General features: G+C 41.2%; 1 protein-coding gene across 3 annotated transcripts in view; it reads left to right on the top strand.

The window, feature by feature from the left end:
* MAPKAPK5 (MAPK activated protein kinase 5) overlaps positions 1-13,801 on the top strand; it is a 32,505-nt gene extending 18,704 nt beyond the window's left edge. For 2 of the 3 annotated variants that reach the window (XM_045534815.1, XM_045534813.1), the window contains 7 exons: positions 3,126-3,206; positions 4,811-4,998; positions 6,850-6,970; positions 9,614-9,744; positions 10,021-10,142; positions 11,529-11,633; positions 13,354-13,801. In XM_045534815.1, coding sequence (XP_045390771.1) covers positions 3,126-3,206; positions 4,811-4,998; positions 6,850-6,970; positions 9,614-9,744; positions 10,021-10,142; positions 11,529-11,633; positions 13,354-13,448 — 843 coding nt within the window. In that variant the 3' untranslated portion in view covers positions 13,449-13,801. The remainder of the gene's footprint in view (positions 1-3,125; positions 3,207-4,810; positions 4,999-6,849; positions 6,971-9,613; positions 9,745-10,020; positions 10,143-11,528; positions 11,634-13,353) is intronic. The other variant, XM_045534814.1, reaches the window with a different exon arrangement.
* The last annotated feature ends 191 nt before the right edge of the window (positions 13,802-13,992 follow it).

Genomic DNA, 13,992 nt, shown 5'->3' with positions numbered 1-13,992 from the left:
ATTAAACATATGAATCACCTCACGTACACTTTTTTTGTGATGGGAACTTAAAATCTACTCTCTTAGCAGTCTTCACACATACCATACATTGTTATTAACTGTAGTCACCATGATGTACAATAGGTATCTTGACCTTATTTCTCCTAACTGAAATTTTATGTCCTTGACCAGTATCTCCCCAATATTTCGCCCCACCTCCCAGCCCCTGGAAACTAACATTTTATTCTTTGTTTCTATGAGTTTGACTTTTTAGGATTCCACATATAGGTAAGATTATGCAGCAGCCAGGTGTGGTGGCTCATGTCTGTAATCCTAGCACTTTGGGAGGCCCAGGCAAAAGAGGATTGCTTAAGGCAAGGAGTTTGAGACCAGCCTGAGCATGAACAAGAGCAAGACCCCATCTCTACAAAAAATAGAAAACTTAACTGGGCATGGTGGTGTGTGTCTGTGGTCCCAGCTACTCAGGAGGCTAAGACAGGAGGATCACTTGAGCCCAGGAGTTTGAGGTTGCAGTGAGCTATGATGTTGCCACTGCACTCTAGCCTGGGCAACAGAGCGAGACCGTCTCTCAAAAAAATCATGGTATTTGTTGTCCTGTGCCTGGCTTACGTCACTTAAAATGTCCTTCAAGTTTATCATGTTGCAAATGACAGGATTTCCTTCTTTTTAAAGGCTTAGTAGTATTCCATTATGTATGTATGTGTATGTATATATATATATATGTGTGTCACATTTTCTTTATCCATTCATCCATTGATGGACACTTAGATCGATTCTGTAAATTGGCTATTGTGAATAATGCTGCAGTGAACATGGGAGTATAGATATGTCTTCGACGGACTGATTTCATATCCTTTGGATATATACCCAGCAGTGAGATTGGTGGATAATATCACATTTTTTAATATTTTGAGGAACCTCTATACCATTTTCCATAATAGCTGTATTTATATTCCTGCCAACAGTGTTCAGAAGTTCCGTTTTCTTCACATTTTTGCCTAGAGTTGTTATTTTTTGTCTTTTTGGTAATAGCCATTCTAACAAGTGTGAGGTGTTACCTCATTGTGGTTTTAATTTGCATTTCCCTGATGATAAGTGATGTTGAGCATTTTTTTATATATCTGTTGGCCCTTTGTATGTCTTTTGAGAAATTTCTGCCAGATCCTTTGTTCATTTTTTAGTGCAGTGTATGAAAGTTTGAGGTCTTCCACATTCTCAGCAGCATTTGGTATGGCAGTCTTTTTAATTTTGGCTGTTATAGTGGGTATGTAGTGGTATTTCATTGTGGTTTTAATTTATATTTCCCTAATGACTAATGATGTTGAGCATCTTTTCCTGTGTTTTTTTGTCTTCTGTATATTTGCTTTGGGGAAGTGTCTGTTCAAATCTTTTCTCTATTTAAAAATTGGGCTGTTTTCTTATTGTTGAATTTGAGAATTCTTTATATGAGTTCTTTATCAGATCTGTACTTTGCAAAGATTTTCTTCCAGTCTGTGACTTACCTTTTTATTCTTTTAACAGTGTCTTTTGAAGAGCAGACTTATTTTGATGAAGGCCAATTTGTCAAAATATTTTTTATGGCCTGTGCTTTTGGTTTCCTATGTTAAAAATCTTCGTCTGACTCAAGATCACAAAGATTTTTCTCCTGTGTTTTCTTCTAGAAGTTTTATATAGTTTTAGGTTTTATATTTGGGTCTATAATCCATTTTGAGTTAATTTTTACACAATGTATAAGGTATGGATCCAAGTTTATTTTTTAGCATTTGGATATCTAGTTGTTCCAGCACCTTTTGTTGAAAGGCTATCTCTTCTCTGCTGCATTACTTTTTAGCCTTTGTCAAAAATCAGTTGAACATATATGTAGGTTTATTTCTGGACTGTATTCTGTTCAGCTAATCTGTTTGTGTGTCTTTACCCTATTACTACAAGGTCTTGATTACTGTAGCTTTATAATAATTGTTGAAATCAGGTAGTGTTAGCCCTCCAACTTTGTTCTTTTTCAGAGTTGTTTTGGCTATTCTGATTTCTTTGCGTTTCTATATGAACTTTAGAATCAGCTGAAGATTTCTACAAAAAAGCCTATTGGGATTTGGAGTGGGGCTGTTTTAGAGCTGTCATTCAATTTGGGGGTGCTGTCATTTTAATAATATTGAGCCTTCTATATCATTCCATGTGTTTTTGTCTCATAATTTTACTCAGCAATATTTATGTAGTTTTCAGTATATAGGTCTCTCACATCTTTTGTTAGATTTACTCTGTTTAATATTTTTTATGCTGTTGTAAATGGTATATTTTATTTTTCAGGTTTAATTAATTTAGTTTATTGTTCCTATATGATGGCCACAGCTGGAGCCTGGGTCCTCAGAGACTCTGCTGTAGGTTTTTATAAGACATTCAGTGAATTTCTATTAGGTGAGATAGCTATAGGTCCTGGAGATGACATCAAAGGTCATCTTGGCAAAGCTGCCCAAGATGGCAGCATAGCCCCTGTAGCAGTTGTCAACATCTTCTGTACTGAGACAGTATGAGTGGGTCTAGGTGTGGGGATGAAGTGCCCTGGCACAGAGTCTCAGCATCCTGTCACCTTTCAAGGAATAGTGTGGGGTTTGCCAGTGTTGTCTCCCCTATCCCTGCCATAAGAGTCCTTCCTCATAGTGATAGTAGAGAGCTCAGCCAGGATGATGGCCCCAGAGATGGTGGCTACCTCCTTAGAAAGTGCTTAACACCTAGACTAACATGACTGTTATAGTGTCTGTTGGTGACAGATGCCTTGAACCTGATCTTCTGGCCAGTTTGAGTCTGCTTTTGCATAGGCATAAGGGATTTCCCCAGGAAAAAGTCTGATCCCACACTCCTCAATTGGCAGGAAGAAGAGGTAAATCTCCTCCAGGTACTTGATCTTCATGTCCTTGACCTTGGCATTTCTGTGGCTGATTGATAAATTATTGGTTTTAAGAAGAAAAAAAGGTTTCTGGAAGTGGTGTTTATGTGGAGTTTTTCTTTTTCCCCAATTGTTAATTGCAGGTTATCTACCTTCTTCAGCCTTCTAGTAGTCTGTTTCAAGTTGCAGGTCATTGGTCATGTGATTTTCAATAACTTGTCCCCCTTGGTGTGACTCTCAACAGGTACTGGAGGCACAGAGAAGACACCAGAAGGAGAAGTCTGGCATCATACCTACCTCACCAACACCCTACACTTATAACAAGGTAGGGGAAGAGATATTTATCTTCACTTGGTGGAGGTAGCGCCTCTCCTCCTATGAGGTATTTGTGGCCCTCTGGAAATGTGGCTGGTTCCATTCTTACCCCTTAACATTCTTGTCCCAAAGACTTGTAGCAGCCAGACTTGCAGAAAAGTATTTGGAATTCAAGTTTTTGATTGATGAAATTGGAAATCAGGTTCCCATTTAGCTTTTGCAACAGGAAGTATGGGCCATGATCACCTATTAGGTTATTTATTTGGCTAGCTGTATAGTCCACTGACCATATTGAAAAGGCATGGTTCACTTACTTTTTTAGGTACCATTCTTTCTTACCCCATAAAATACCCAACTTAGAAAAGTATCCAGTACATATAACAAGGGCTCCTGAATGTTACTTGGTACTATCATGGTTCTTAACCTATATTCCACATAGCAAGGTTTAGAGCCTCTTGAAACAGGTTCTTGAGTCACCGAGTAGTTCAGAAAAAACGTGTAGCTACATGGGGACTTGAGGCTGGATGTAGATGATAGAGAAGGAGCTGAGGGCAGTAAAATGGGGCAGTAGGCTCACTCTTCAGCTGCATGACAGTGGTGAGGTCACTTAGTTTCATTCCTGACAGAGGACCTGAGAGATGACACAATCTGAAAAGTGAGGGATTTTCACCTAATTTTATGCTGTGATTATATCCTAGAGCATGGGTCATGTCATCCACAGTGGCCACTAGTATGATGCTAAAACATGGGCAAGTGCCAGAGTGACCCCATTTTCCAGGCTTCTCTCTGAGCAGCACACAGCTGTGGTGTAAGGGGGAGTGTGAGGCCCCAGTCCAGGCTCACAGGGCTGCCTTTCTCAGGCAGACACCTCTTTCGTCCCACAGTTCAAGAGAGGCTTGAATTGAAGTCTCTGTGGGTCCAGAGCAGATGGAGCTGCATTTAACTAAGATAGGAGTAATTTTTTAAATTAGTAATCATGCAGTGATTACAGGCCATGGAATTACCTTAATACCTGCAGACATGCTAGTTGGTGGCAGTTTTCTTTCTTTTATAATATCTTTCCCCAGAGTGGTGTATGTTCTTGCAGATGGGCTTAGTGAGTCTTTCTTGGCCAAAGGAAGGCTTTTCGACCTCCTGTTCTTTTCTCTAGGGCCTCTCCCTATTCTATGTCAAACTGCTTTGGGCCTTTACGAAATGGTTTATATTATATATGAGATCAGCCTGCATGTGTCTTAGCTGCTTTGTTTCTGCACATGTTCCAAATCAGCTAGTTTATGTCTTTTACTTCTCTGGCTGGAGGCAAAGTAACCTACACTTGTACCCAAGGATCAGATAGGTGCTTAGGCCTAAGCAGTGAGAATAAAATGACTATTTATTTTATCCCAGATGGGCCTTATATGATGGTGGCCATATATATAGTGTTGGTGGCATATAAAAAATATGGAGAGAAAGGTTAATTCTCCTAAGACTTCCTGAAACTTTCCCAGTCTCTATTAAGTGATTCTTAGAGATATTAGTCTGTGTATGCTAGCGACTATTCCTGGTCCTGTTATGGGGGCTTTATTTTGGGATTCTGCATGTGCTATGAGTGACCACTTTCTTTTTTGCTTTCAGAGTTGTGACTTGTGGTCCCTAGGAGTGATTATTTATGTGATGCTGTGTGGATACCCTCCTTTTTACTCCAAACACCACAGCCGGACTATCCCAAAGGATATGCGAAGAAAGATCATGACAGGCAGTTTCGAGTTCCCAGAGGAAGAGTGGAGTCAGATTTCGGAGATGGCCAAAGATGTTGTGAGGAAGTGAGTCTGAGGGCTGCTGGGTGGGAAGGCCAAGGTGGTAGAGCTCAAGGGAATGCTGGGTAGAGAAAAGTCATTGGTTTCCCAGGTAGGCTTCTTCCTATTTTCATATCACAGAAATCTTGTCCCTTGGAGCCTAAAGTGAGAGTTCTCAGTGTCCACACCTCAATGAAAATGAGCTTTCCCCCCTCCTGTTGTATCCCTAGACTTTGTCCCCCGGGTTGTGATCCTAGGTCCCTCCGTAGCCAGTTTCTGTGGGCAGTAGATCATGACCATAAATTGTAAACTTCTGGTGGGCCCTCCTTAAGCCAGCATGTCATTTGGTGCAGACATGGTGTTGGGAACTGAACTGGGGTGCTGAGATGATGATGATGACATGTTTGGCTTCTTATTCCTTGGATTCTGTGAGTATGTGGTTGGGTCAGGCCTGGACCCCACCCTCCAGCCTTCCCACTGCCAGTTGGTTGCTCTGACATAGATAAAGGTGGGAAGATTTAGTAAGAATTAGGGCTACTGAGCAGGAGAGGGAGAGTTGACATTCAGAGTCCATTGATAGCTGCAGGACTAGATAACAAGTCAGACCTAAATTTGAGGTGTATTTGCTTTTTCTGCCTGTGGCCTTGGGCACCATTCTTGTGTTCTTTCTGCTTGGTTTTCACTGAGCAGTTTCTTCTTTGTTGGTCTCAGTTTCTTCATCTGTATTGGAATGAAGGTAAGTGTTAAAGGGGCAGAACCTGGGAACTATCCCTGACAGTACAGCCATTTCTCCATGGAGGTTACTCTCTCTTAAAAGTGAGCTTTTTCTGTTGGTTAGGGGGCCCCGCGTGCTATAAAGAGAGGGACTGTTTTCTAAAATATACAAGTAAAAAGTTTTTAGGAGAGTAAGGGCAATGTTTAAATCACCACCTGTCTTCACATGCTATTTCATGCTCTATTCCCAGCTATTTAACCCAAACCTTACTATCCTAAGATTTGGTTCTTTGTCAGTTTTCTGTAGAACATATTTCTTTCCCTGGAACAACATTCATTATCGTCTTTCAGCTTTGGGATTCTTTTCTAAGTAATCCTTTCTTTAGAAATATGAAGCTGTTCAGAATGATCCAGAGGAAGGTTGCGGACAACCTGAAGAAGCAATTAGGCATGTTGTCTTGACCCTAACATTTGTAATGAGAGGAGAGGGAGTTGGAAGGGGCAGGGTGGGGGGGGACATGCTGACATGCGTTAGGAACTGCATCAGCAGGAATGGATGAGATGTTGTGAAGAAGTATGATCCAAAAGCAGATAATGCAGAAGCAATACATTAGGCTTAGAAGGAAATGTCATCCCCTTCTCAGAGACTCTAAGTTTTTAGCTTTTAAATATATCTGGAATAATGAGTTCATGTCCTACCATATGGTAACATCTGAGAGTTTTATCGTGGGTATTAAGCTGCTTTTTCACAACCTTTGTAGTCACTATCAGCCAAAAGAGCACTTTGAGTTCCTTCTGGAAGTTAGAGTCCATTGTCCTAGAAACCTCAATATGGAGAATCACGGTCTCAGGAACTATGTGCCATATGTAGGATTACCTTATTGAGCCCTAGAACTCAGTCTGAAGCATCACTGGATTAAGCCTTTTCCTATCATTTTTATCTTACTTTGTCTAGTATAGAAAGGACTGCCTCAGGCCATAGTACCCCCACAACAAGTGGTTAGGGACTAGAATCCCACCCATACCCTGCAGGTGGAAAGCCCAGGCTTGCAGAAGTTGATGAGGAGTCACAAGAAGCCAGAGCTCTTTAGAGCCAAATCCAGAAACTTTCTGTGGCTTTTTGGGAGTAACTGCATGACAGCCCTGTTGGCATTTTCTCCACAGGCTACTGAAAGTCAAACCAGAAGAAAGACTCACCATTGAGGGAGTGTTGGACCACCCCTGGCTCAACTCGACTGAGGCCCTGGATAATGTGCTACCCTCTGCTCAACTGATGATGGATAAGGTTCTGAATGATGCTTATTTTGTTGGCTGAAAAGGCTGTATTGAGAAGGAATGCTGGGGTCTGACTCAGTAAAGGGTTAAAGGCAAAACAATGCAGAGCATGCAGTCTTTCCCAGAGAATCATCTCTGGTTTCCTGAGAATCAGGATCCAAAATAAAAAATTTCTTTCCATAAAGACCAGATCAAGGCCTGGTAAATATACACTAAAGGGACACTCAAAGGAATATCCTCCATATTTGTGTTATGGGTTGGGAGCACAGAATGGTATGAGATACCCTCTCTTCCCCCAAGTTTAAACAAGACCATTTGGGAAGGCAAAGCCAATAAACACAAAACCAAGAGGGAACATTTCAGACGTCAGAGCTTTGCATGTTAAATTTTCTGTGAATGCCATGGCGATTCGGAAAAAGAGCACATCTTTAAAGGGGTAAAAGCTTTGCCTAAAGAGAAGGCAAAACATCTCAAATTTATTAACTATCTACTGAGTGGCAGCATCTGAGTTCTTTCACATGTTCAGGCATGAGCTGTCCTTGAAGAATTTGAGTAGATGGTATAAGTACTCAAGTGTTGTCAACAATGTAAGCAGAAGACTTAAAAGGAAAAACGATGTGGCTTCACCAATGGCAAGTTGGTGAAATGAGTGTGACAGGGGAGGCTTTGCAAGCAGAGGGGTTTAAGTCTTAGTGGGATGTAACTGAGAGGCCCTGGTAGACTTTTGAGAAGAGATTTGCTACTGGGAAGGTATTTAGGGATGGTCAACCAGACTTGCAGACTTGGCATTGTAAGATTTCTGCAGTAATCTAGAAGCTTGAGGGTGGCTCTGGAAGCAGAGAAACAAAGACTAATGAATAGGCTCAATATTTTTTTAAGACATGTCTACAGTTTTTGATGACTGGCTAGATATAAGGGGACAGTGGGTGGCTTATCTGGTGATATCGACAAATCAGGAAGGAGGCTGGTTTGGATGAGGTCTCTTAGGTTATAGATATTATTTGAGGTGGCCGAGGGACATTCAAATGAATGAAACGTGGAGCATGGGACAAGAGTGTGGCTGAAAGGTCCAGGCAGTGACACAGACTTCAGTGTTCCCAGCTTTGAAGAGATGGGGTTGAAGTATGAGAAAGAATAAGCAAATGGGAAAAAAAGAATGCCAAGTTTAGCCGGAGCATGGGAGAGAAAGGAAAGCTGGAGAAAAGGAGTTCTCTGTTATCTCTCTGATTTGTGGGTTGTTGTTTTCCTCGTTTAAATATGCTCCATAGTCCAGAAATGGTTTGGTCAGTCCACAATCCAAAGGGATCATTTAGATCCTAGTTGTCAGCACATAGGGGTTACAGTGTGGCATTCCTCAAGATCTTCAAAATACGGAGATAAAAGTGCCTTCTGGAATTACTTAAAAATCAGTCCAAAATGAAGCCAAATCTGGACATAGAGAATCTTCTTCATGAGAAGAAGTGGCTTACAGGCCTGTAAGATAAAATAACACTGAATAGTGTGTTCCCATTTCTAAAGAAATCATCATCAGGATGTGGAGTAGTCAACTTTGGAAGCACAGAAAAACGGCTTCATAGACAGATGCTGAATAGTGTCCATCCAGGCTTTACCTAGGAGCCTGAACTCATGACCTTGCACTGTTTCTGTCTTTTTGGTTGGGTCATTACTGATGAGGAGATAGATGCAAAGGTACAAGGGTGTAGCCAAGGCTAGCTGTGAGTATACAGTGCCCTTAAATGAGTTGGAACTCTTCCTGATCTAATTGCATGCTCACCAAGGAACTATGTTTGAAAGATGTCAAATTTTGTTATGAAAATCCAGAAAACATAGAGGTATTACAATAAAAAGCAAAACTTCCCTTTCATTCCCCTGCCAGCCTCACCCCTCAGAGTTGAGGTAATCTATGGCTTGATTTATCCTTTCTGATCTTTTTCTGGGGAGACCTCACTCACACATACAGACACACATATACACAGATACACATACACAGTTTGTTCTTTTTTTAAATACAAAAATGAGATCATACTATTCCTATGAAGCTTTCTGTTGATTTGGTCTGCCCATAGTGAGAAGCACACACTGTTTGTAAAGACACAGACTTCAAGAGTTCCAGACTCCATGACAGCTATTTTTCATGTAAATTGACTGGCTTTTATAAATCAGGTTGTGGCCTCAATTCATGAGGGTCTGCCCCTCAGGCTTGGCCGTGCTCACCATGTGAAATGGTCAGGATTCTGAGCTGTCAGGGCTGAGGGGACTGTCCATACTTTGGAGGCAGTGAGTAAATGCCAGTTTGTGGGGCTTCTTGGGTGGCAGCCTGCGAGCCCTTCTCCAGATGCACATATTTGCCTCTCCTCACACTTGCCCTTGTCAGTGGCTGTGAGCACGAGCCTTGTTAGTATTTCTTACCTGCATTTCTATTCCCGCTCCAGGAAGAAAGGCCAGCTGTTGTGTGGCCTTTGTTTGGCTTGGAGTTCCCTGGGCCCTGCTGATCCATGGGAAGAGTCCTCTGTCTTATCAAAATTTATATACCTTCAGTATAAGAATGAAATTGGCTTCTTAGTACTTTGAGCTTCTCCTTCTCACTTTCTTAGATGGCTTTTTAGGTGCCCAGCAATGAATGTCCAAAATTGACAGCAGTGTTTGCATTCAGGCGGTGGTTGCAGGAATCCAGCAGGCTCATGCAGAGCAACTGGCCAACATGAGAATCCAAGATCTGAAAGTTAGCCTCAAACCCCTGCACTCAGTGAACAACCCCATTCTGCGGAAGAGGAAGTTACTTGGGTAACTGAGCTTATTTCTTCTATTCTTCTTCATGGCTGGAATGGCTGAGTATTAGGTTCTGAAAGCTCAGCCAAGAGTCTGCCCTTTTTCTGCCTCCTAAGAGGGTGGAGAAGATAAACTCTTTAAATAGTATCAAGAATTTCAATAGTATTGGGAGTTGGACACACTCTATAGTTATTTTTCTGAAAAATCTGTTGCCTTATATTTAGAGATGTCTGTCCAGAGTTGAGTTTGAGGCTCTCACCTTGTTATTACCTCTCCCCCAAACTTTTAAAGCACCAGGCCAAAGGATGGTGTTTATATCCATGACCATGAGAATGGAGCCGAGGATTCAAATGTTGCTTTGGAAAAGCTCCGAGATGTGATTGCTCAGTGTATTCTCCCCCAGGCTGGTAAAGGTCACGTCATTTACTAATGCTCTGTGTGTGTGTGTGTGTGTGTGTGTGTGTGTGTGTGTGTGTGTCTGCACATGCAGATCTGCACATGACAGAAGGAATGGTTTAATTTGGGGTTGTCTGTTTCATCTTTGTGTTAAGAGAAAATAAGCACATTATATAAATTAGTCTGTGCCCATTAAAAACATTAGATAATGGGAGCTCAGAAGTGTGGTAAGTTGTACCCCTCCTTTGGTTTTCTGTGAAATTTTTACTTTAGACTTAATTGCCCGTATCAGGTATAGCATAATTTTGTGTTTTCTTAGTTTGATGAGGGCACAGGATAGCGGACGGAAAATGGAAACTGTGGACAGGATCAGGTTGCAGGCTGTTAAAGGTATTTCCAGAGCCTTTAGAGGCCAAGGCTGCCATTAGCTTGTGAATATAGAGAACACTCCCTAGTTCAGAAGTAGCCCCTGCTGCTCCTTGTAGCCTGGGCAGAGTGACTGACACATGGGTCCTCTGGGGTAAGAGCTTTATTTTAGTATGTTCTCTCTCCACTCAACAGGATGTGGTGGCCTAGTCTCAGCAAATGAGTAAGATGTTTCACTTACTAGGCCAGAAAACTGTTGGGTTGCCCTGTCTTCCTAGATTCCTTGAGTTTTAAGAGAACTCATGTAGTGTACCTCAGCTAGCCTTCTAAAGTAAGAAATGAGCTTAGGAGGCCAGGTGCTGTGGCTCACGCCTGTAATCCTGGGATTCCAGGAGGCCCAGGCAGGAGGATTGCTCAAGGTCAGGACTTTGAGACAAGCCTGAGCAAGAGCAAGACCCCATCTCTACTAAAAAAAAAAAAAATAGAAAGAAATTAATCAGACAACTAAAACTATAGAAAAAATTAGCCGGGCATGGTGGTGCATGCCTGTAGTCCCAGCTACTCGGGAAGCTGAGGCAGGAGGATTGCTTGAGCCCAAGAGTTTGAGGTTGCTGTGAGCTAGGCTGATGCCAGGGCACTCTAGCCCGGGCAACAGAGTGAGACTCTGTCTCCAAAAAAAAAAAAAAAAAAAAATGAGCTTAGGAGAAAGAGGGTAGCCTAATTCTCCCTCTTTTGGGCATAGGCTGGCCAGGTATTTTTTTGCTCAACGATAGGGCCACTACCTATTTCCTATCCCCTAATGCTAAGAATCTGATGTCATCAGAGGATTTATGTGAGGATGTCAAAGAAGAGTCCAAAGACCAGAAGCAGTCTATGTGTAATGTAGGGACTAGCAGTAAAGCCAGTGAGTCTGGTGAAGTTTTGTGCATTTAACCATCACTTCTCAACCCACTGGACATCATGTCCTTCCATCTGTGACACTAAAACCCCATGATGCTGCAGGAAAAATGCAACTTCCTCTTCATCCTTACCAATAGGAGAGAATGAAGATGAGAAGCTGAATGAAGTAATGCAGGAGGCTTGGAAATATAACCGGGAATGCAAACTCCTGAGAGATACTCTGCAAAGCTTCAGCTGGAATGGTAGGAGCCTTAATTACTCCTTTCCCTGGGAATGCAGAGAAGTGATTATGTTTAGAACATGTATGATCTTTTGGGGGCCCAAGCTGGGGCTGTTTTCAGGTGAAGTAAGGCTGGCTGGAGAATGAGTGGAATATTGTGAGATAGGGTTTAGCTCTACATTAACTGCTCAGGCATATCTGGACATCTGGCCCTTTCATGTTTTCCAGAGTTCAAGTGAATTGTGTGTTGCAGATTCAACACTAGAAAGCCACTTGGGCAAAACAACAACAAAAAACCCACATCTCAGAACTCTTTCCAGCTGCTTCCCATTAAGGAGCAGCCCACGCCAAAGGAGAGAGAGAGGACAAAGTACCAGGGAGTCTGCCCTATTGATTTGCTCAGCTTGGGCAAGAGTTGTTTCATCAAAGAGTAGAAAATTTGCCAGACTTGCTGCTGGCTATTTTTTTCCCCCAAGCAAACAAGTTAGAGATGCATTTCCTGAACTGAGTTTTATATTGTCTTTCCAGTTTAGCAGACCATACTAGACTTAGCATCCCTTCCAGAATGCTCAGGGAAGGGAACAAACTCTGATTTCATTGCCTTGCTTGTATCTTGGACATACCCTAAGAAATCCGGAGTGCTAGCCTGGCCATTGCTTCGAAGAGATTAGCTCCCCTGGGATTTTTTTTTTTTAATGTTGAAATATATCATCATTATAGAAAAGTGATCACATAACAAGTGTGGACTTCAATTAATTTTCACAATATAAACATTCTCCTGTAACTAGCACCTAGGTCATATAGTAGAACATGTGCCCTCTTCTTGTCACTCCCTCCCTCCATTCAAGGATAATCACAATCCTGATTTCTAGCACTTTGGTTTAATTTTTCTGGTTTTGTATTTTATGTAAATAGAATCTCATAAACCTGTGTTCTTTTGTGTATAGCTTCTTTTAATCAACATATGTGAGATCCATCCATGTTGTTATGTGTAGCAGCAGATCATCCTCAGTATATGAATATACTATATTTATCCATTCTGTTGGATGGACATTTGGATTGTTTTCAGGTTTTGGTAATTAAGAAAAGGGCTGTTGTGAACAGTCTTGTCTATATCTTTTGATGAACATTTTGATGAACTCGTTTTTCTTACGTGTCTAGGATTGGAATTGCTGGTTCATGGAGGTATTCACCTGTTTAGTAGGTACTGCCACCAGTTTTCCAAAGTGGTTGTACGAATTTATGAACTCCTAGTAGTAGTATTTGAGGGTTTAGTTACTCAACATCCATACCAACTCTTGCTGTTGTCTGTCTTTTTTATTTTAGTCATCCTGGTTAATATGTAGTGGTATTGCAGTGTGGTTTTGGTTTGCATTACCCTGATGACTGAGGAGATTGTGCCCTTTTTTTTTTTTTAACCGAATTGTATCTTTCTTATAGATGTGTAGGAGTTCTTTATTCTGGATATGGGTTCTTTGTCAGCTGTATGTATTACAAAGATCTCTCTCTTTGTGCTTTGCTTTTGTGTTATGAGCTTAGATTTTTACTGCCAGGTTAATGGAGCTGCTCAATTGCTACCTTAAAAATGGGAAATATGAACTGCTTTTGGTCAGTGTTGGGGATAGTTCCTCCATTGGTAAGGGTGAATTTGACACTGGTAAGGTGTACCTTATTGGATCTATGTGAAGACCTACCACATCTCCAAGAGTTTGAAGACTGACCTGTTCTTTCTTGGGTTTCAGGTCGTGGATTCACAGATAAAGTAGATCGACTAAAACTGGCAGAAATTGTGAAGCAAGTGATAGAAGAGCAAACCACGTCCCATGAATCCCAATAATGACAGCTTCAAACATTGTTTTTTTAACAATTTGAAAAATTATTCTTTAATGTATAAAGTAATTTTTGTGTAAATTAATAAATCATAATTTCATTTCCACATTGATTAAAGTTGCTGTATAGATTTAAGGTACAGGATTTACTAATAGTATAGTTATTGTTTGGTTTTAAAAGCTCAGTTCCTAGAGATAAGCTATAATTTTAGGACTGTCTAGTCTTATATTTGTAAGATGACAGATGGTATTATCAAGCAAGATTGTTTTATTTGTAATAAAGTATACAAAGACCACTTGCAAGAGGTAGATAAAGGACCAACTCTACTGATCTTTCTGCTTAGTAAACAGATGAATCAAGTACTTATGGAATCTGGTTTCAGTTGCCCTGTGTATTTATTTTCTGTACCATTGATAGATTAGCCTGGTGCCAAGAAATTTTTGTGGATCAATCATTGCATACTGCCTGCTGAAACTCAACAGGAAGTAGTACACTTGGGCCTGGGGAGCCAACTTCCATGATAGAAGAGGAGACAGCTGAGTCCTCATTTC

Source organism: Lemur catta, chromosome 21 (genome assembly GCF_020740605.2).
Source record: "Lemur catta isolate mLemCat1 chromosome 21, mLemCat1.pri, whole genome shotgun sequence".
NCBI lineage: Eukaryota > Metazoa > Chordata > Mammalia > Primates > Lemuridae > Lemur > Lemur catta.
Note: the sequence above shows the minus strand (reverse complement) of the source record. Positions and strands in the feature narration are given on the sequence as shown.